This window comes from Opisthorchis viverrini (assembly GCF_000715545.1).
Source record: "Opisthorchis viverrini unplaced genomic scaffold opera_v5_411, whole genome shotgun sequence".
In the NCBI taxonomy this organism is placed as follows: Eukaryota; Metazoa; Platyhelminthes; class Trematoda; order Opisthorchiida; family Opisthorchiidae; genus Opisthorchis; species Opisthorchis viverrini.
Window position 1 is genome coordinate 40,350 of NW_008752067.1, and position 23,014 is coordinate 63,363.

At 45.0% G+C, this 23,014-nt stretch overlaps 2 protein-coding genes across 2 annotated transcripts in view; one reads left to right on the forward strand and one right to left on the reverse strand.

Moving 5' to 3' along the window:
- T265_10808 (hypothetical protein) overlaps positions 1–10,278 on the forward strand; it is a gene marked incomplete at both ends in the record, with an annotated part of 23,147 nt that extends 12,869 nt beyond the window's left edge. Inside the window, 4 exons of the mRNA XM_009177285.1 lie at positions 3,107–3,462; positions 6,117–6,200; positions 7,243–7,399; positions 9,966–10,278. Coding sequence (XP_009175549.1) covers positions 3,107–3,462; positions 6,117–6,200; positions 7,243–7,399; positions 9,966–10,044 — 676 coding nt within the window. The remainder of the gene's footprint in view (positions 1–3,106; positions 3,463–6,116; positions 6,201–7,242; positions 7,400–9,965) is intronic.
- A 468-nt stretch (positions 10,279–10,746) lies between these two features.
- T265_10810 (hypothetical protein) overlaps positions 10,747–23,014 on the reverse strand; it is a gene marked incomplete at both ends in the record, with an annotated part of 29,133 nt that continues 16,865 nt past the window's right edge. Inside the window, 2 exons of the mRNA XM_009177286.1 lie at positions 10,747–10,935; positions 17,538–17,609. Of these exons, the coding sequence (XP_009175550.1) occupies positions 10,747–10,935; positions 17,538–17,609 (261 nt within the window). The remainder of the gene's footprint in view (positions 10,936–17,537; positions 17,610–23,014) is intronic.

Genomic DNA, 23,014 nt, shown 5'->3' on the forward strand with positions numbered 1-23,014 from the left:
ATTACCATATCTTTTGTCAGTGTAATTACTGTACAGTAGCGTCCTCTTTAAGAGCGAATCATTTGTCAAGGAGAACGAGTTTTTCAGGTTTCTTTTTTCACTGTGGAGACTGAAAAACTCCTGACGAGCACTCTGGGTTTCTGATTGGACCCTTTCTAGGGTAATGCTTGTAAGTACGGCTTTCTAACTCAGCGTTAACAGATTTGTAAGCCAGCCGTTGTGAACTAATTGCGTCGAACTGGCCAGAGCTATCAAGCAACACTTGACTACCAATCACGTCAGACTGTCACTGTTTAATCCGCTGCTCATACATAGCGCGTCTGGAGTGGTCAAGCCAGGTGACAGGTAAATAAATAACTCGTTCAATTATGGTACCCTTTGGTGTGTAGCTGTCATGTTTCATGAAAAAAACAGGATGGCTGAGAAAGCGCCAGGTTGCCAAAGCTTAGACAGGAGCAATACAAAAGCCGGGGTTGGTTCGAAACCGACTGGACAGCAGTTTGGCGCCTTGGACGTCAAGCTATCTCAAACCAACTTACCATGCTTCGGTGGCTTAGAGTGTAACTTACCTTTTCGAGATAAAGTAAAACTTTTAGAGGTCATTTCGGTGGTGTTCCGACGGTATACAACATGAATATCCTTTGAGATGGTGGGTTAATGGTCGTTCTAGTACAAAAGACTGACTTGTTCAGCCCGCCGTTACGGCTTAGGAGCTTAGTTCAAAGTCGTGGTGAACTAAAATGTAGTGTCAATCTAGTGCAAAAGGATATTGTGCAACTTTCAAGGCATTGGGCTTTTCAGGTTCAACCGATGAAAGTCCATGCACTGGAGAAATCTCTGAACATTTCGGCATCGACCAACCCTGGGTCCCAGACATGCTCAACACAAAAAGGGGCGAGATGGCCCAAGTGGTTAGAGCGCGAATTTACTGACCGGAAGGTCCGTGGTTCGAATCCGACCCCCGCCACTCGACTTCCCCTGTCTAGGCTTGGGCAACCTNTGGAGACTGAAAAACTCCTGACGAGCACTCTGGGTTTCTGATTGGACCCTTTCTAGGGTAATGCTTGTAAGTACGGCTTTCTAACTCAGCGTTAACAGATTTGTAAGCCAGCCGTTGTGAACTAATTGCGTCGAACTGGCCAGAGCTATCAAGCAACACTCGTGCTTCCTTCGGGTGGCATGGCAGCTAGGCACCGGAAGGGTGCCTACAGCTGACGCTTTCTTTCTTTCTTTTCTTTCAACACAAAAATGGTTGACTGTAAGCATTGTCTGAATAAAAAGACGGACCTATTTGTGGGTTGCTGAAAAACTGACAGGACTGTTTCCTCCTCCTCCTCAGGAAAGAATTCCGTGAAGCGAACAATTTTGCATTTTCCCGAGCTTTGCGCAATTCGGGAACTTACTGTATTCGGGACCGATTTTGTTTCCCCTTCAATTTGTGTGGCAACACGTGGAAGAATGTACGGTGATATGATGCATGTTTGGTGCCCACCTTTTTGTTGGATGCTGTACTAACAGACCAGCTTCGTTTACATCGCACTTGTGGTAGGACAAGCCGAGCTTGGGTTTCGTCTAAGTGTAGCATACCTTTGTTCTGATGCTTATTGCTGACGGAAAAATTAGAACGCACCAGATGAGAACAGTTGTTATAGGAAAACTGGTGCCCGATGGTACGCTAGCGTGACACATATAGGTGGGAAAACCAATCAGTCATGTAAAACGAACAGTCATCTGCTGGGTTGAACCAGTCAAACCATGAATATGTCAGGCTCCGATATTGCCTAGCCCTTGGGACGTGATTCTAGGTTCATTCAACTGTCAAACGCTTGGAACCGGTTGAAATAAGTTTTAGAACAGGCTGAGAACTACCGATTGTTTTTCAAACTTTTCTGAATTCATTGTGGGTTCACTGAAAAAAAAAACAACCATTTCTAGAAAGTAGAGGTTTGAAAGATCTTGAAATGAGAAGTCCAAGTACACGTATAGGACACGAAAAACGCCCGAGAATGGACTCGAACTCTTCTAATTTCTAAGAATATCTGGGCGACATCAACGTCTGGTTCACTGTGCAGTTTTTCCAGGGACTCACCGGTGACACTGATAAATATCAACTAGATGCGAAGTTCAGGTGCACAATCGTGGTGGAGAGCGAGCGTTTTCTGTGTAGTCGAATACGCGTTCGGTAACCAGGAGGTTTTCGGTCCGAATCCATCCACAGGTATGTCTCTATGTACACGTGAACTTCGCATCTGAAAACCAGTCTTTCACATAGTATTGGATGTGGACGGGAAATCCGACCCAGGCTTGGGTGGTTCATGATGTCCTTCAACTGGCTATCAGCTCAAAGGTCGTTTGCCTCTCTGGTTTGGCTGATATTCACCTATTAGTGGTAGTTTTTCTCTGTAAACAATGCCGGTCATCAGATCGGTTTTAGCAGATACGGTGGAAGATGTATAAAATCCGACTTGAAACATCCACTCTAGGGGATCTCCCAGCATAAGTTTATCGCGAACTTTTGAGTTGGGTGTAATGATTTTTGGCCGACGTGAAAATCTATTTTGAAGAGGCTACCAGAGTCGGGTTAGTTGAGGTTCGTCAACATGCAATCATTCTCCACCAAACAGTAGGGACGACAATACAGAAGACCATTGCCTTTTGTGAGGACCGCTGTATACTTTTGCAGACACTGTCGCCTTTGAGCAAATATAAAACGGTGATTGTCATTCAGCCGACTGAAATCTGTTGATCCGATTTATAGCATTAGTTTGGATCAAATAGTATTTCAGTGTTGTAGCATTCCTTTCTTGATTTCAACCAGAGTTGTAACTGATATCAGCTAGTTGATCAGTAAACCGCCTGCCAATTTTCACTTGATAATTGCTGTGTTATTCTCACCAACACATAATCCGTGTCCGAAACCGTATAGTACACGTGTGAATCTATCGTATGATCGGTGCTGAGCAAAGTCTAAAGTGACTCCGTCGGCATTTGAATTTGACCCGCTTTATCACTTGCAACTTTCCTTTGATCTTCGTGCACCTCCGCTCACATTTTCTCTGCCAATCCACGTACTTTTTTTCAAGGCTTCTGTTTTTGTTTTCAACAGCTTTGTGGGGAGTTTTTTGCTTTCACTGGCGTCACTCGCATTGACTTTGATTACTGCGTGGTCTATGCGAGTTAAATCTCCTACGGTATTCACAAAGAGTCAGTTGCCCGGGTCGCGCCACCTATCTAACTCTTCTGTTGCGCTTCTTGTTGATGATGAGATTGTAGAACAATCGCAGCCAGCGTCAGAAGATTTTGAACCGACACAGCTGCAGTCCTGGTATCATGTGATCTGGTCGCGTACCCGAATGCTGACCTATGTCTCTGTGGCATTCCTTCTAATCACCTTGAACAAATTAATCATTGGATTTGCGTTCAAGCTGTCACAACCGTTCTGTAACGCTGCGGTCTATGTAGGTAAGTCTGCTACTTTGCCTACGGAATGGTTGCGCAGCAGCACCGTTTTCGCCCGACTGGATTCCCTGGGGAAGTGACTAGACCGTTGAGGAGTATATTGGTAACCGCGTTTGCTTAGAAAGTCGTTGGTTTGTTCACCCGGCTGGGCATTTTGGTTGAAGACGTTTCACCATCAGTCACTGAGATTGTTCTGCAGTGTTGTCAGTGGTTATGTTTTGAGTTGTGGCGTTCGTGTGCTTACGCATATGCTACCAATCGGGACTGATATCTGAATAAGATTCGATGCTTGGTGGAACAGTTGTATCAGATGACCCGTTGGCCTGTGTGTCTGATCGGTTGACAGACACGTGGCTATTGAGATCGACATCCTATCCGTCGATCTGGTCCTCTCCAAGTTTCACACAGTGACTGTCGCTGGTATGACTCCAGAGATTCATGTCTCTTGCTTTAGTAATCCGTTAAACCGCCCTATTTGAATACTCCGGTTATGTGGTTGGTCTTTTACCCTGAGTTGTGCGTCATCCTTCACCAAGTTATCTACAGCGAATAGTGCAGAATAACAGAAGCAAAGCGTCAGCCACAGTGAAACAGGAACTGAAAAATGCACAATAGTTTCAATGAGAAATTGATCAACCGTGAACTCACGCTCGATGTACTTACTAACTTTGGACATGAGTTTCTCACTGGGTTGCTTCACTAACTTAGTGTATCGAGCAGCGATACCTGGCGAGTAAACTAATATTCTATTTGTTTTAGGGATTCATTTCTCAGGAGTACTCCTGAACACATAGCGCCATTCCAGATCTGAATTTGAATTAGTCTCACCTAGCGGGTTAAGAGAATGAGATATCCCAATCAGTTGAACACTAGTAAGCGTTAACGGAATCAAACAGAACGTCTATTCAGCACTACTTCATACCCTCATTTTTATTAATACTATGCAAATTGCTGGAAAGCCAACCTATAAAAAAACGACAGCACTTGATTTCACATTCACTTATCTATTGTTTGAACAGTCTGCCCGTCTGGTGAGTCCGCGCCAAAGGGGAAAACACGACCCAAATTTCGGTGTTATTAGAGCCCGTCAGCGCGTCCTTGGCCTTATCTGGGTTTAAACTCCAGAAATCTGACATGCAAACACCAGACACATCTGTATTATTACGTATGAACTGGCAAACGAGCTATGAGAGGCGTCGGGCAAAATCTGTTACGCCTCTCAAGCTTGAACACGTCCGTATGTTTAGACGCGCTAATTCAAGTGCGTCCAGCTTTCACTGGTGGAAAATAGAAAACTTTCGGCTATAATACACTTTCCATACCACCCGAAGAAGGCGCTAGGGCTGACATACTGTCAGCTTGCCGAAACCCAAACAGGAGCAGTCTAGATGTATAACTTAGGTTCGAAACACAGACCTTTCTTTCGGTAATTTCGCGCCTGAGCTGTCTAGGGCTCAGACCACTGAGCTACCTCGGCCAGAGATATACACTGGTGTTGAGCGCTGATAAAAGCGAAACTCGAATCCATTGTTCCCCTATCTGGTATGGATGCATCAAAACAATTTCACTGGAACAGCAGGAGTATTCTACACACGAGAGTGATGTGAATGTTGAGCCTACCAATCTCACATCCACCTACAACTAAGCATTTGCAACCTTACAATGCATGAAATGCCTGAAACAAACACTTTAGACATGTAAAAACGCGCGAAAATAATTTAGAACTGTAAGAGTGAGATTTCTGGATTTGTCCTGACTACGACGGCGTGACACTTATTTCCAAATATACGGTTCCGCGGACTGCTGACACACGTGAGGACCTGATACCTTTCACGGCGTGGTAAATTTGACCGTGAAATTCTAGTGTGAAGTTATCTGATTGAATCGGAGCACACTAAATCCGGTACAGTTTCAGATTGAAAATTTTGATATACTTGGGTATATTTGATCGACTGGTGTCCACAACGGGTCATCCGGTAGTTAAGCCGTGGCTGTGTACCCATAGTCGATAAACCACAAGTTGGGTGAAACTAAGTGATATCATGGCACTGGTTGGACGTTTTTCGTAAGCGCCGTATTCAGTTCAACCCGACTTTCATTTAAAGGTGCATTTCTGGCTGACACAGACCTGACCACTGTCTGCAGCGTAACGGGAGCAAAGTCGTTGAGTAGCACCACGACCAGCGTGGTTATGCGTCCAGTTTGGTTTCTCCTGCTAGATCTGTTGTCGCTTTTCTTGGAGTGAGCTTTATCAAAGGTTTCACAGTCGTTATTTACGTAGTTGGATGATATACTTATTTGTTGGGGCAATGTACTTAATCGTGGACAATGTCCTATATACGGTAGAACCTACAGAAAGCAGTTAATCTTAAGGGGATATGTGTGAGCCCCCTTTGTCACTCATCGCCGCGAGGAAAAGACGATAATAGACGTCAGTGACGTGTCACTTATGTGTTCAAAATGATTTTTGTTCACTATGGAAGGTTTCTGGTACCATTAAGTTCTAGCGTCTGACGTATACAGAAATCCACGTTCTGTAGACCTCCACGTGATGCAGTGTGGAAGATGTACGAAATATTTTAGAGCTCACCACAGCCCACGATTTGTGGACTATCTGTAACTCATCCGGCATTCATTGATTCATCTACTCATTTCAGCGTTGGTCCTCCTATTTGCCCGAGCTGCTGTTGTCCCCACGTTGAAGTCATTCGTCTCCTCATTGCACTCTGCAGAGAACCAAAGTGAGTGCTTCAGTATCTGCTAGGTTGCCTCCACTACCCTTTTTCGAAACCATACTGCAATCCCAATAAAGCCTCTGGATTGTTTCCTGATATTGTTTTTCCTCTAATAGCCAGTGGGATGATTTCCACTATATGCGCATCGGCTAAAGAAACTTCAGGTAGCCGGCGCTAGCTTGTCTACAGAGAACAAATACATAACATGTGTGACAGGCGGTTCGTAAACGTTGTTTTCACAAAACCATCCGCGTACTTTGACAGCGGGTAACCAAAGCCGTATAGATTTTGAGTTTTCAAGCTTTTTTGCCGACTTGAAGCATACTCCCCGTTTTACCATGTAGCCAGAATCTCACTTTGTTCCTGTGTTTTCGGAGATGGCGCTGTTATTTCAGGCTGAAGCGTAAAGTACAGAAAGTGTTTCTACCACTCTGAAGCTGCAAAATTTCGAAGATAAGTATCTGAATATTGTCTCAATTCGCCCAATACCCTAAAGAATTTACTGATGTCAAACCTTTCCGCTTCAATCGTGCAGGAAAAATTGGAGCAGCTACGCACGTCATTACCTGTGTGATTGAACTGTGTTGGTCAGTGTCAATAGCCATCCCCAAGTTTTAGTTCGGCAAGACGAAGGTTGACCACTCTCTGGTCATTTCTGGAATGCTATTCCTTGGCCCATCCTTCCTCGGGGGTGGGGGAAGGTGGCGGCACCGCTGTTTCCATAAAAATGAAAATACCGGTCCCTTCAAGGTAACAATAATGCCCTGCCTGTCGTATCACAGAAGACAGTACGATTCTGTCCCCAAACTGCTTCATCATAAGACTCCTCATAGTACAAGTATTCGCTGTTTTTTTACTTTTGTCTTGTGTCCCCCCCCCCTGGGAATGGTTGATCTTCAACTGCAAAGTCCCAATCAATGTAGCCCTCAGGCTCATGGTGGTGGCTTTTACTCAGGGGTGGCTCATGTCTTTGTTTTGAAGCAGTGTATGTGTGCATCTCAAATTCACTGAAATTTACTTTCGAGGTGTCAACTTTCTTAACTTACAGATCGGCTGTTTGTCATTATCGGAATCGCTGAATACTGTGGTCTACTAGTTGGTGAACCGAGCCTTCCTGCCTTCTATGCTTTCACCGTATCCGTCTTCCCCGGTGCTGCTTACATATTTTGTGCCGTCTTGGGTGCGATTGGATTGGTGTTAGTCCTGTAAGTTGATGTTTGACGTATTCAATTTTTTGCAGAGAAATGCAACCCCCTTTTGTGTTAGCTGTTGCACGCTAAACGGCTGAAGTATATTCTGTGGTCCGAAATCAACTGTACTTCTGTGCAGTCATGCGACTTTCTGTGACAGTGGCTGCGGATTTTAACATGTTTCCTTCATCATCATTTTCATCTTCAGCCCATCCAGTCTTATAGCAGCACTCTACACTTTGCAGGTGTGAAGCGCACGCCAAACGATGAGGCATAATTATTAAGATTACGTAATGTTGTCTGCATTACAATGGCGCCAGCAGGTGTGAACGCCAAACGATGAGGCATAATTATTAAGATTACGTAATGTTGTCTGCATTACAATGGCGCCAGATTCCAGAAGAGCTATGCTGTCTGCGCACTGAATATTTGTGAGCGAATGCACTGGGAGTATTTACATCCCGCCGGCGTTAGGGACTCGGGGTGAGTGTTCCATAATCATATCTATGGCGACGTTGAAGAGGATGGGTGAAGAGGACACAGCCTTGCCTGATATCAGTTGATGTAGTTAACTCAGGTGAGGGCTTTCCGTGGAGTGTCTGCAGGAGTTAGTGTATAGTGCCTCATGAAGGGTCAGGAATCAGTATAAGACCTTTACTCCATAGACGCTGCCATAGTGCCTGGTGCTCTATAGAGTTCAAGACTGCGTTCAAGTTAAGGAAGGCCACCATTGTTGGTTGTTGGATGCGTTGTCTTTACTTCAGGATCTGTCAGAGGGTTTAAATGTGGTCGCTTTCAATACGTAAACCAACTTGGTTTTCATGAATCTGTCTCGCGCTGAGTTAACTTTCGAAGAATAAGACCAGGGAGCACTTTCGATGCTACGGCTACGAGGCTTTTGCCACGGTGGTTTTCACATAACATTCACGCACTTGCAATTAAGATTAACAGTCCATTCGCCCGCATACACTGTCTTCAAGGTGCAGGATGCCAGCTACACTATTCTTCGAAGTGTTTGGCCTGTCTTTCCAAATTGGGCTTTTGTGAGTGGTCTACTGGGCCGTTTTTCTTCATTTATCGTTCCACTGGCCTTGCTTTTTTCACTACTTGACCGTATGATGTTGTACAAGATGTGATTCTTCCTCTTCTTTCCGGGATCGGAATTCATCAATCATCAGAACAGCCGTATGTGTACAGGCACCCTAGAATCTCAGTGTTCCCTGGATTCAAATGTGCATTCGATTCTGTCAACCGCTGGAGTTGAGTTCATCCCTTACGCCACTTATTCTACGAGTCATCGTTTCTGGATCACTGGCCACGTGGAGGTTGAAATGTGAAAGACCTGAGTTTGGCCTTGGAGCTATACAGTGATCGAAGACGGAGTCTTGTATGCGTGTTTCAGAGACAGCATACATCGATTTTAAGGGGGTATAAGGTCTGGACAAGCAATGCCTGTTGGCCGGCAATGCGCGTCCAGCTATGTCGCTGAGTGCAAATCCCAAGCCATATATTCCGCAAGTCATCGCCTCTGGATCACACCCACTGTACGACAAGTACGCAGTTCTTACAGCTGAAAATGGTGATGAATACAATGAACGACCACTTTGGAGTCGTGTTTCAGAGACATGGTATACATCAATTTCAAGGGAGTATAAGGCACGGACAAGCAAGGGCAACGAGCATTGCTAGGCTACCTTGCCCGGAACAGATAATTCAATAATCTGATCAGCTCGGCTGCAGGGGCTGGTCCAGCTCGAGGGCACAGGGACTGTTATCGCGCTCCCGATGCTGCCCCGCACAAGAAATGCGTTTGGAGCCGCATCAAGCTCAGGGCAAGGTTTATATGCTTTTCGACCGTATTGGATAATCCTTTGATAGTCACAGGCAACCGCTGGATGAGTGGAGTGTGCAGTGCTTGGAACCGAACTTGTCTAACCCGTCCATCCATGGGGAAGACGGTATATCTGCTTCCATAAATGTGGGCATGATGGTCTCCTGGGGGAAACACTTTGCTACGGTCACACTCCCATCGTGAAGGACAGTTCGACTTTACTCCCGGGTTGCCTTGTAAAATGAGTGCTCATGTTTCGACTTCTGTGCTTTGGGTTTATTGGCATGTTTGCACCTTGTGAAACGAAGTTCCAGGCAGTGTAGCCCGCGATATCACTGCAGCACTCAACTCCGACCGACGAGACAGGGTTACAGCTTTAGATTGGGGCACGCTTCCTATTCCGCTACTCAGTGAGAAATACCGAATGATACTTTCCTTTGACTTTACTCTATTTGCAATAAGCTTCTTGTGAGCTTCGATCCGTCGGAAGATGCACGCCAAGGTGATCCATTCCGGTGGTCGATCCGTCCGCTGAGACATCAGTAGATGCGGAATATGAATGGTGGTTCGGTTAAATGTGGCACCTGATCCCCTCGTGTTCTGATTCTTCAGCATTCCGACGTATCTCTCCTAGTTTAGTTGATGCGCTTGTTTGCTAGGTTTGCCAGTTTTGATGCAGCTTGTTCCGAACAGCTTCATTGAATCATGCACTTCATTGATTAATTTCTTTGTGTTTATGTTCTTTTGCAGGACACTGCTCACTTCAGTCGTCAAAGAACTTGTGTCACTGAAGGACACAGCCGGCTTCCCTGCTACAGTATCCCATTGATGAAGAGAACTTATTTTTCACTGATGATTTTTACTAGTTTTGTCATCTAACTTCCTACTTTGGGCTTGTCCCTCTGCTATCAATACTTCGTCGATCAAATTGAGGCATTGGTTTTCACCCTTACTCAGCCTCGAAAAATCGTGATTCCAAGACACCATACACGCAATATATTTTGTGATTCTTGTGATACCTCGTGGTCCTCGAGAGGGAGGACATCCACTGTAAGCAACTCGTAGAAAGCAATAATGGAAAGTTGTAGCTTATGGAGGATGCTATCTTAAAGATACGCGAATCGCACCCATTTGCAAACTGATTTAGTTTTAAGAGGAGGCTCAACTGAATCACAGGTGATTCTCTCGTTCACGATGATTTTCTTCAGCTGACTGTGCTGCCCAAAGGCGGCCATATGTTTCGGTCGGCAGGATATTCGAGATGACGTAACTCATAGGTTTTCTGAAAACTCTTCTACATAGCCCGTGACCGGTTTCGTCCTTCTCAAGGTTCATCAGGTAAGCGCAGTCCTCAAATCCCCGTCAACCTTATTTTCTAATCTATTTTCCAATTGAATCATGATTGTATGCAATCACGCTAACTACTTTCATTTACAAAGCAACCTGGTTTTAACGGGAGACCATAACTGAAATCTGGGGTGGGCTTGCTGCAGCACGTTCAGTTGAAGAATAGCGTAAATGAAGCACTCAGCTAGGGCTCATTTAAGTCTCTCATCAAAACCAAATCCGTTTGCAAATTAGCGTTGTTTCGCGAATTGCGTACAATCTCGGTTGACGAGAGCTGGGGGACTGCGCATGTTTGATGAGCCCCAAGAAGATCGTGGGCTGTTGGAGAGCTTTCAGCAACTTCATGAGTGATGCGCTCCATTTTTTTACTTTCCTACGGAAAGAATGGTAGAGAATCTTCAACCTGGAAATTCGAGTAACCTGGAAACATATCTACCTGGTTTGTTATTCGGTAACAAACCGACATGGTGTGTTTTACCAAGTAGGTGGTGCCTGGCCGTGATACTGAACTTCATCGGGGTGCGACGTTTTGCGTACTACGGTGCCCATTGAGCCGTTCCCTTTCCTACCGGCTGGGGAAATGGATAGAGGTCTGACAAACGGTTTACTGGGCCTCCAGGTTCGGGGCTGGAATAAATGTGACAGCCTGATAGGCTGCTGTGGTGGTCTTACACGAATCACCATTGCTCTGTGCTCAGACTCTTGACCTGGAAGTTTTTGTTAAGGACCCTAGTCGTCTTTTCGCCCAGGCTCTGTCATCCTGATGGTATCTGAGCTCACACAAGACCACGAACTTAGCCACCACGTGGTGGCATCAGTCTGATCTTTTTATTCGTTACATACTGCCGGGCGGATAAGTGAAAACATCCTACTATCCCCCTTCCGCCCCATTTGATCTGCACTCTTCCGTAGAGTCCGATTGTAGACGGTAATCGAACACTCAGGGAAGTGAACAGCTGCACACCTTCACCCAGTTTCCCCTCCACTTCCATTAGAACCAGTTTCCCTGATTTCATTGCGGGTTTTAATGTTTTAACCCTTAAGCAAGCTGTCCAACATATTGCTGTTGCGCACAGCGTGATTAGTTTAGGCGGTCAGTTAAGCATCAACTCAAACGAAAGTTGTGTGTGGATAGAAAAGCGAGGTAGAACCAACAAGCTCAAGGAGTGATAGAGGCTAGTTCAGTAAGGATTGCACGAGAGTTGTTCAACCTAAGCTTCAAAATGGGTCCCATAACACCGTCTTTTAGTGAGCTACTCAAAAATAATGTTGGAAATCTAATATACGGTAGAAGTGAGTGTCTATTTCGCTGGGCAGCATATTCTCAATAGCAGTTTGGCTATCAACTTCCATACTAATGTTTTTCATTCGGCCCGCTCCGCTGAAGCCATGGGCTGTGAGTTTAGATCCTTAGATGAATTCTCCTGAGGTTGGTTAACATACTTCGCGGTTTCTTCAAGATTTTACAAATAATAGTCCAGTGATTTTCTCACAAGACTGCCAACTCTCCCTTCGTATTCAGTTTTATCATCGATGTCTTGAATACACGCTATACGAGATGGAGACTCTTGGTATCGAAACTACATCTAGAGGATGACTGGATGACATTGCCTTTTTGTTTGACAACCACCGCAAAATGTACGTTAGAATTTTGGATGTGGTACCTAGTTCCGCTGTGCATTTCGCACCTAGCACAAAGCAATTTGTCAGGATTTTCAGTTTCCCTATGCCCATCTGAAACTCCGGGGAGAGGAACTTGAGTTAGTTGGCCGGTTTATCTATCCGTGTAACTGCCTTGGCCGTGAGTGTACTGTGACAGGAGTCGACGCACCCGCTATCAAGACGCAAGCGAATTTACTTACCTGAGTCATATAGTCAGAAGTGATTTTCACTGAAGCTGAAGGGCTCTCTGTCAAGGTACCTGTATAAATACTCTTTCTCCTCGTTTGTGAAACTTAGCCCCTCCGATCCAAGGACATTAGACTTACGCAAACGTTTGATTATCGGTGACAGCGTAGTATGTCGATCGCTAGCTGGCCACCGTGTTCTCAACTAAATGGTGCGTAGTGTGTATTCAGTGAATCACCAGAGCGGCACCGTAGCTCATCAGATTAAAGTGGTTGGGACATTTGCTATACGTGCACAGGTACTGCCTGTTAATGAAAGCAATGTTTTCAACTACGAATTCTTGGCAAAATGCCAACAGGAGACAGGCCATGACCTGGAGGCGCGAAGTAAACGCGGCCACTGTCCAAACCAGTGCAGTGGGTGGGAGAGGGTGTATTCTGCTTGCGTATGGTTGGAAACTTTACACAGCCGGTCCCAGCGGCCAGTGTACTGTCATCCTGGTCGGGTTTTCCACTTTTCTGTCGTATGGTGAGTCCACTTTGATTGAGGTTCGCAGAGGAAATTGGGTCAATCCCACCGATGACGTCTTATTTCTCTCTGTGCTGGATATTTCTCAAAGCTCTACGGCAATGAAGCATGATGAAATTGCAACAACGTGAGTATCCTTGTTATACTGTGATTTCTGTGTTGACTTTAAGACGTCTGAGACGAAACATTCATTGAACTTCCTTTCTGATCTATCCATTAACTGTGCTGACTGCAATTCTCGTAGGATGGAGCTAAGATGCACCCACCAGGAGCGTCCTGTGTTGCAAGACTGACGCAGGTGAGGATAAGGAATAGCCGACAGAAATCAATGTGAAGAGGACGCAGCCATCCGTTGCAGCAACCTGTCTGGTCATAAATGAATATGGTACATTTGTTAACTGATGGGCGAACCAACTCAAGGTGTGCCTGATGTGAACTGTGTTTGAGCATAAGCTGGGGAGATGATGCAACAGACCTCACGCCCTATGTGCTAAGAAAGCTCTTGAATATGGTCGATCATCATTTCTCAAGTACGATGAATATTCGACTCTGAATTTCATGAAGCAGTTATCACCTGAGGTTATTCCACCCGGCAACTCAGAGACAGTAAACAAGATAAGCTCAGCGGGTACATCCACTATCGCGCAAGGTACTGTTTCTATGCCTTGAAAAGAGTCAAATGCCGACTACCCTAGCAACACCAAGCACGCAAAATGGTCTAATAATTCGCTCTTATTGAGCGAAATACACTCATTTGCAAACAGATTTGGTTTTGCGAGAGACTAACCTGGAACCCAGCTGAGTCTCTTTTTTGTGATCCTTTCAGGCAACTGAATGTGCTGCATTCTTAGTGAGCTTTCAAAAACAGCCTATACAAATAATGCGACCGATTAAGTGAATTAAAAGAAACCCTGTGCATACACGATCAGCGTGTCTGTCGCATCACACATCCGGTGAAATCTGATTCCAAAAACAAATAGCCCGTAATTTGTATAAATGTTTCCAGGCCTTCCGACCAAAACATGGTCTCGTCAGAAAGACCAGACTATTTGTACTTCCGTGTCCCCATGGCCAAGTTTGTGAAAACAACACAAAACACGAAACATCTTTCAAAGACATTTCAGTCATATTGTAACCTTGAAATAAATCAGCAGTCTAACGACACTGGTTCAAGACAAGGTCATAATTAACATGATCGAGCCAGTCCTAAACGTTTCCAATTCATTCCTTTAATACTGGAGGTTTGGGGAAGCTCAACATATGGGTTTGCTGTACATACAACGGTCCACCAGAGAGATGAAAGGACAGTGGTAATTTCGGAGCCTTTTTCAACACTTTATACCTAACACTTTGGTTGGATATGAAACGAAAATTGTTCTGGAACCACTGATAAACTGGGATGAGTATGCGTCAGTGAGTGGCTACTAATCTTTTGCTCTGTGACTAGGTTAGATGATGCAACCAAACCTCCTAAGGAAATTCTTTAAAAAGGGATAAGTCTTTCGGACTGTCCACAAAAGTGTTTTCCGTCTCCAACGATCCAGTGGTGCGTAGGCCCAGATATGGGAACAGGGATTTTCGGGCACGTATTTTTTAGAATCTAGGCGTTAACCATCCCAAACTTTCTGACGTTTTTTGAAAACGGGCTCACTGCTATCTACCCAAGTCAGTAAAAAAAACTGCGACTGGTCGAAATGCAAACACCCTTGTACGGCAGCACTGATATAGCTTAAGCAAACTGGTTCAGATCTACACATCAAAATATTCTTTGGGCATGTTAATTCAACCGCAAATTGCCAAAACGCCACATGCCTTTGTCCACTTCGTCGGTACTATGCAGTTCAATTGCCACTGACCTGTTTTTAGTAGATCCATAGGTCCTGCACAGCCTTTGCCGCCGTTACACACCATAGCGTTGTTCCTTCCAGCTGAAGTTGTAGCAGAACCTCTGTGTTTTTGTTGGGGCCGTCGCCCGGTTTCACTGATGTAGGATTTGTGATTATAACATGACAATCCGAGGGTCTACATATGTGTGCGCTTCACCGAGTGATATGGCCAATCGTGTAGAAACGATACCTGACTGTACAGCGTGCTCACCTGGTAGCTGAAATCAACAGAACCAACCTGTGTTCTGATCGATTGACAGCGGTCAATTACTGTGGTACCTTGTGTCGGTACTGCCACAATGATGGCGTCGATACCATGGCTCGCCATGTGACCCAATTTTACCGCAGTCCAATGTGGGAGGTTCATCCATCGGCACCAGTTTGTCTGAACTTCAAGCAATTAACGCCTCTGAGAAAACTAGTAGCCCTGGCAAGCGAATTCCGCAATATTCCGAGGTCGACAGATTTGATAATATACTTTCTCGTGAACGGAATACAAAGTTTTTTTGATACCTGAGAAGATTTGGAATTTCATTCCATAGGGATTTCGTCCTTCATTTGAAGTGAGTTTATTTTGAAGGGCCGAGAAACACTGGGAACCACAGGCTGTGCGCATTTCACGAAACTCAGGAGGGTGTCAAACCCTTGACCTCGGCCACGAGCGATTGATCAGCAACGTAATTAACCCACAGTAAAACGGGATAAAAGGCCACTCGTCCCTCAACCACGGAATTCACATCATCGTGTTGACTGGCTCGTCCATTCCCATATGGGAAGTTTGCTAGTCTTGTGGTTGCTTCTTTTTTGGCTACTTGGAATTTGTTGGTAGTTTCATGAAATCCGGGAATTTGTCTAAATGGTCTTTTAATGGCCGTCAACTGTCACCAGCAAGGTTACGAGTGCAAAACACCTTGGAAATTCGTGAATGTGCATTATTAATGATTTTTACTAAGGATGGGACAACTATGCAACGCCAGGCTTTCTTATCCAGATGGACTTTACAGGACGCGATCTCCACTGAAAAAAGAGTACAGACAGTTCATTTCGATATATGCCCAAGTTCCGGTGATGACTTCCGTGTGTATTTTCTAAGTAATCATGGAAGGGTCGTATTGTATCAAGAGCATACCGTCAAGTAGATCTTTCAACGTCTGTTATAACCTTTTGTCTTCTGTTATGCTCTCTATCGGCTGACTGTCTACCGTAACAACCATGAGCAGTTTTCTGGCTAAAGTCGCACGTTCACAAAATTCGGTTATTTTCTCGACACTGCGCTGTTTCTCCCGGGTAGGATTTTACTCATAAGCCCTAACACACGCGTTCTGACCGCACGCCTGCTAAGAAGAACTGGACAATTAAGGCAAAAATCAGTGGGAACGCGTTGACGGATTGCGCATTAGTGTTGACGAGAGCCACAGCTGTCTCTCTCGTTTGTGATATTCTTCAACTGAATAGCCCTCACAAAGGCCGCCTCGCGTTTCAGTTAGCACGATATTCAACATAGCTGAGTATGTTCTCCTGGCATAGCACGCTACTCATAAGATTGTTCAAACATGAGGCAGCGTTTGTAGAGCACATACAGTTGAAGAATATCATAAACAAGAGAGCAGGTTGAGGTTCCCAAAGTAGTTAACAAAAGAATATATTTCGCCAGTTGCATACAATTCGGTATTCAAGTGGAGCATAAACTTGGGTACTCCGCATACCTGTTGAGCTTCAAAACGTACGAGGCCGATCGTGTGTTGTCAAAGGGTTTTCAGCAGTATTATGGGTAGTATCACCACACGAATCAGGGTGCTTATCAAGTGATTCAAACGTCAGCGTAAATCGAACCAACAGTCAGTGTTTCAGTGGTTGGTCTCTTCAAGATTCGGTCCCTTTACTAACCTGTGGACCTTTGGGTGAGCACCACTGGTCCCTGAAACACTTGTAACCGAGACAGTATGAAAAAACAGTAGGCTTTAAAGTATGCTTTACTGGCGCCGATGTTATGAGTGTCCGTTAACTGATCAGTGCAACTAGGAGCCATAATTTTCACTCTAAGCCTTTGACCACTTTAAGCCCAAAATAGAAGTTACTGAATGAATGCAGTGTGAGTGACTTCCGCAACATTAAGCCACTCCTTGTTATGTAACAGAGGCGCCATCGCGTGAGCGAGCGACCACAAAAGGAACAAACGAATACAGTTAGTTGCACGCAAACTGGCCCGTGCCCAGAGAAGAAGCACCACTGGGAGTGTCCACAAAGGCAATCGGGGACAAACAAATACTGCTTTGAGGGTTATGATATCGAATTACTTTATTTTATGCTTGAGCACTATAGCTTGACAGAATGTCAGAAGCAACAGAGAATACTCATAAAAAGTAATCCGATGTCTTGGTGAGCAGCTGGACTCGAGGGATAAACGGCATCTGATCGGGATGCAGTAACCAACGAACGGCAAGCACACAACACAAACGCATTAACAGTGGCTGCCACGTGGGTGATGATTTTGGCCAATTTTAAACCGATTTGTAGGTTGCAATAAGCAGCTGAGCTACTAGACACTATTTACAGTACAACTCAACACGCACCATCAATAAATAAAATCAATGATCTGTGGAAGTGTCCATGCTTGGTATGAAATGATTTTCCGTTAAATACCTCAGAACGAGAACATAAAAGAATAGACAGTCACGTTATCCGTGCGGCACAGCTCAGACCCACCACCTACCTTACCTGCGGCACATTGGAACGCAACCTTGCAAATATTGTTCTGTCTACTGTCACGGTGAGAGTCAATAAGCTATAATGATCTCAAGAATAGAGACGCCGCAACACTTGAAAGAAATAAGAAATGCGCTCGTATTCTTTGGCTGCCCTTAGTACGGGTGCCAATACCCAGCAAAAATACACGCACACACTGGCAAGCACAGTAACTGCAATAAATGTTCCGACTAAATATTACCCTTCACTCCTAAACATTACCCTGGAGGTTGTATTTCTCGGCTTTCAATATACAGTTACTTCACTCACAGAAAATTTCCTGATCTGCTCATGCAATTAACACCATCGAAAGTGTTTACTAGAAGATTCTAGCCGTGCACAGAAGAGAAACCATAGACAATAGTGCACCGAATCGAATGTACTGCTGTGCGTAAGCCCTTGGTGGCGATACAAACGCGAACGATTAAGGTTGGCTGGTGAACGCTCAGAGATCTGTTCCAAGCCATCAACCGGTTTAGAAAAATACAGGCACCTGTCTATTTTTAAGCTACAGGCATCACCCATCAATTCATGAATCACTGTAATACTACACCTCCTCAAGTATAATAGCATGCGAGTTGTACCAGAACTCACCCATTAACACCATCAAGGTGGTAATGGATAATCTGTTGGTATTTCATTATTCAGCGGCTAGCGTTGTTGACAGCTTTGGAATTACGATATCTGGAGGACAGTCCTTAGAAAGCGGAACTAGTTCATCTCGGTTCCGGGTGGTTACGTTAAGCAGGTAGACCTGTGAGTACTCTGGTTGTCCACAAAATCTATCCCACTAAGCCATGTGCGTCAGCAGGTTTAGGCTGCATTGGGGAGGCTGAGTCTCTCCCCCCCCCGGAAAGACCGCCCTTCACGGAGCTTCATGGAGACATCTGGCTAAGTCCATCGCGGGAGTTAGCAGGAAGTTCGTTGATATGTTCGCTGAGCCTGGCGGTTATCTTGCAATCTCATCTTAAACAACGGAGCAGACATCATCCATGGGCGGTTGGATAGCTACTTTCTCCTTGCCTCCCTGGGTCTGCAGTTTTCGAAGATACCGATATGGGCATCAGATAGTCGTTGAAATTTATGTAAACCGAACCAAGTAGGGAGGAGGTACTCATCCAACCGAGCAGTGATGATGTCTATTCCACTGATGACGAAACTGCATGCTAGTTACGGAACCCGAAGAAGACTGAGAACAACAGTCTAACCAACTACGAAGGACCGCTTGCTTATCGAATAGTCTATTACCAAAACGCTGGACAGGTCCCATGGTGTAGCGGTTATCACTCTGGACTTTGAATCCAGCAACCCGAGTTCGAGTCTCGGTGGGACCTTCGCCTTTTAGGCTACCAAGGCCGTTGCATTGCCGCCTGCGTCGGATAATCCATCGAAAGGACCTAATCCATAACCCGTCGCACTGTTGGCGAAGGATGCCTAGTTGGGCGGGGCAATATTAAACATGTTAGCCCTCCGGCCTTGGGGTTGCCGATCCGCGTGGTTTTGGCGCTGCTGCGATGTATTCACAATTGAGTTAGCTGGATAACGAGGGGTTCGTTCAATGCAGTTTCGATTGTGATTGTTGTGCGAATAGAGTCGGCTGCGTTTTTCCAATTCACTAGTTCAATCCACTTGTCTGGATTGGTGTAACCGGCTCAAGACTGTGTTAATTGCGGGTTACTCATAAGTAGTATGGCCAAAACAGAATTTCAGCTGCACCACCATTGCTCCACTGTATTGACTGGTGAATAAAGTTGCTGATGCTGACATCCAGCGAATTCGGATGTCCGTATTTCTTCCTTTCGGAATACCCAGTCACCCTCAAGATGCTCGTAGTACATCCAGTCCATTAATCAAAGATGAATAATGATTAAGGCTAAGACTCGCACCAACACAATTAAAACCAACCGTGAAAACTGTAGCCAACTGACTTCAGCTTTTGCCCTAGTTTAGGGCAATTTTCACTGGCAAATTGGAAATGGTCGTCCTGGAGAAGCAAGATTACATGCGTTTTATGTTAAGTAGGACTCTGTCTCGACTACTCCCGCTACTAGGCTCCCTCTTGTAGAAGCTCCAGGCTCCAAAGGCTCCTCCTCTTTGTGAGAAATTTCAGAGAAATTGTGTTCGTGGTGGTCAGGTTCCAAATAAATTCGACGCATACACTGAACTAGGCACAAATCGCTTGAAATCACCTTTCCAATGCCATAGCGCAAGTGAACAATTGGGTCGACTGCGTATACGGGGACAAGTGTAAGAAATGAGACAGCGTCTGTGTGGGACACACGAGTAGACAAGTGAAGGATTCTATAGAGGGAAATGTCGGTAGCTCCGGTAGTATAGATGGCCAGCTCAGCGAACCAGCCAGTGAAAGTTCGTCTGGACGAAAGCAAGTCGCCCTCGGGCCTCTCCGGTAACTTCTCGTGAGCGTGTAGCTAGCCTTTCGCCACACACATGACTGTACAGGTCACCGCCACTGGCTGGATCACGAGATCTATTTTTTTTCCGTGCACTCACAAATCACGCTACAATCGTGACTAACTTGACTACACAGCTCACAGTCAAGCCCTTCATCCCAAGACCTCGTTCTTTTCCCTAATGGTACAAACCACGATACACATCCGATATCGACCGCCTACCGTCTGATACGGTAGCAAAACGTTATGTGCTGACACCCACACACACGCAAACGTCCTACAAATAGGATGCCAGCACAGCAACACGACACAACCCAACAGAGCTTCGCACGTCGCCCAGCTCGGAGCAGAGCCGCTCAGGATTTTTTCGGCGTTTCACTCACGGATATCCAGGACTACGTGTGGCTGTTACAACAGCGAACAAGACACGAAACCTGCGTCCGGATTCACAACAGGATTAATCAAACTGTACCAGCAAAACGATAAGTCCCTTGTTTGCATATATATCTATTGTAATAATTTTACTCAACAAGCGGACATTGTTAGTGCTCCCCGTTTTCTCGTTCGTATAACTAGTTTTCGGGTTCCGTTAGAGCATTAACAAATTGGTGAGCCCAACGTTTTTGAACTCACGTAACTTCTGACATTTTTTTTTCGTTTGGACTTCCATATATCCATATTTCTATTCATGTCCGACACTAAAAACATATGGACAAAGAGCGCTAGATTTTAACCTCGGCCTACGTAGAGCATTCAAATGGTTATTCATCATTGCAGACGTACATCAGCCAATTCTGGGAGCAGATTTTCTGACTCACCATAACTTACTAGTAGACTTAAAGCGTCAGTTCACGTGATTAATGTATTTTCAAGTTGTGTAAATGGCTGGGAGTTATCCGGTGCCATAAGAATATCGCGTAAATCTGCCGCTATTTCAGGAGGTAGGACGGATAAAACCTGATAATACATAGTGTGCTCCTGGGTGATTCCTCTAAGAGCAAACTGGGCTTGCATTTGAGTAAACCAGATGCACGGATCATGGTGCCAGAACGGAGGTAGGTGAACAGATGCGGCATTGATATTTGGTTGAGGCAGTAGCGGGTTTAGTGACTGAGCCGTGGGTGTGTCGGACATGAATAGAAATATGGATATATGGAAGTCCAAACGAAAAAAAAATGTCAGAAGTTACGTGAGTTCAAAAACGTTGGGCTCACCAATTTGTTAATGCTCTAACGGAACCCGAAAACTAGTTATACGAACGAGAAAACGGGGAGCACTAACAATGTCCGCTTGTTGAGTAAAATTATTACAATAGATATATATGCAAACAAGGGACTTATCGTTTTGCTGGTACAGTTTGATTAATCCTGTTGTGAATCCGGACGCAGGTTTCGTGTCTTGTTCGCTGTTGTAACAGCCACACGTAGTCCTGGATATCCGTGAGTGAAACGCCGAAAAAATCCTGAGCGGCTCTGCTCCGAGCTGGGCGACGTGCGAAGCTCTGTTGGGTTGTGTCGTGTTGCTGTGCTGGCATCCTATTTGTAGGACGTTTGCGTGTGTGTGGGTGTCAGCACATAACGTTTTGCTACCGTATCAGACGGTAGGCGGTCGATATCGGATGTGTATCGTGGTTTGTACCATTAGGGAAAAGAACGAGGTCTTGGGATGAAGGGCTTGACTGTGAGCTGTGTAGTCAAGTTAGTCACGATTGTAGCGTGATTTGTGAGTGCACGGAAAAAAAAATAGATCTCGTGATCCAGCCAGTGGCGGTGACCTGTACAGTCATGTGTGTGGCGAAAGGGTAGCTACAAGTGAATTGAGGTTGAATGGTGCTCAGTTATAGCACTCCTAATTTGACCTGACAAGCATCAGATCAAATTTGACGTCATACACATCCTATGGTAAAATCTAGATGTGTGCGCTGCGTTGTTCCACTGGATCTGTAATAGCCTGCATGATTTACTCATGCTCCAGAATGTCTGCCAGTATATGTTCATCAGCAGGTACCCCTGTTTCCGTCCACAGATTTCATATACTCCGCGCCAAAATATCTAACTTTCCACATTGTAACATGGTGGATTTTCCATCCCTCCGGATTAGGTATGTTTAGTTTTCGCTTTCCGTCCAACATTTTTGATTTATAACTCATTTCACTCGTTCACGAGCTTATGACTGGAAAGGAATATAAGCTTTTAGTCTTATGCAGGCTCTCTGAGTCTGTGCGTGATTTCTTTATACATGTAAACAAGGTCAAACTATAGACCAATCGGGGTGAGATCGGAGCAAGGTGGTAAAAATCACCAAAAAATGATAGGTCAAATCGTCGATATTGTGGTGCGTATATTTACCAGATTCTGAGTCTACTTGTTGGACGATAAAACAAGATAATTCATGAACCGCGTTTTAGTGACATCGAGCTCCTCAATTCCGGCAGTTCGAAGATAATTGCTCGTCTACGTAATTGCTGAGACTTGCTTGTGTTAACACCGAGGATTCAGGTATCGGAGCATATTGTCTGTCTTACCCAAACATCTCAACTCCGAACTATACGACGACGCTATCAGAGACCAGGAATTCCTCGAGGGCTTAGGAAACCCAGATGGTCTCTTATTATCTAGGTTACCAGTATTTAGTTCAATCCAGGTGTACAATGTCTCCACGTAATGAAGTGTCTCGTTTTTCCTTTATTACGCCTCACACAGAGATGCCCTCGTTGTTAATTAATTTGTCGCACTTGAGTAATCTCTCTACATTATACAGCTCAGAACTAACTATCCTGTTATTCCTAGGCGTACAGTCCAGTAGTTTTTCGAGAAAGGGTTTTGGTAGTGTGCACTGCGTAGTTCCTCATGAATTGATGGGAACTGTGATGCGTGGCCAAAATTTCATTTCAAGGACTTCTATAAGGCCGTGCGACTTCACTGGAAGGCAACAACAAAACCGATGTGACTGGTGTGCAAAGTAGTTCAGATTTACTTTGAGTGTCCTGCTGAATTAAAGAACTGTTGATATTATCTTTAAAAAAAAAGCACCT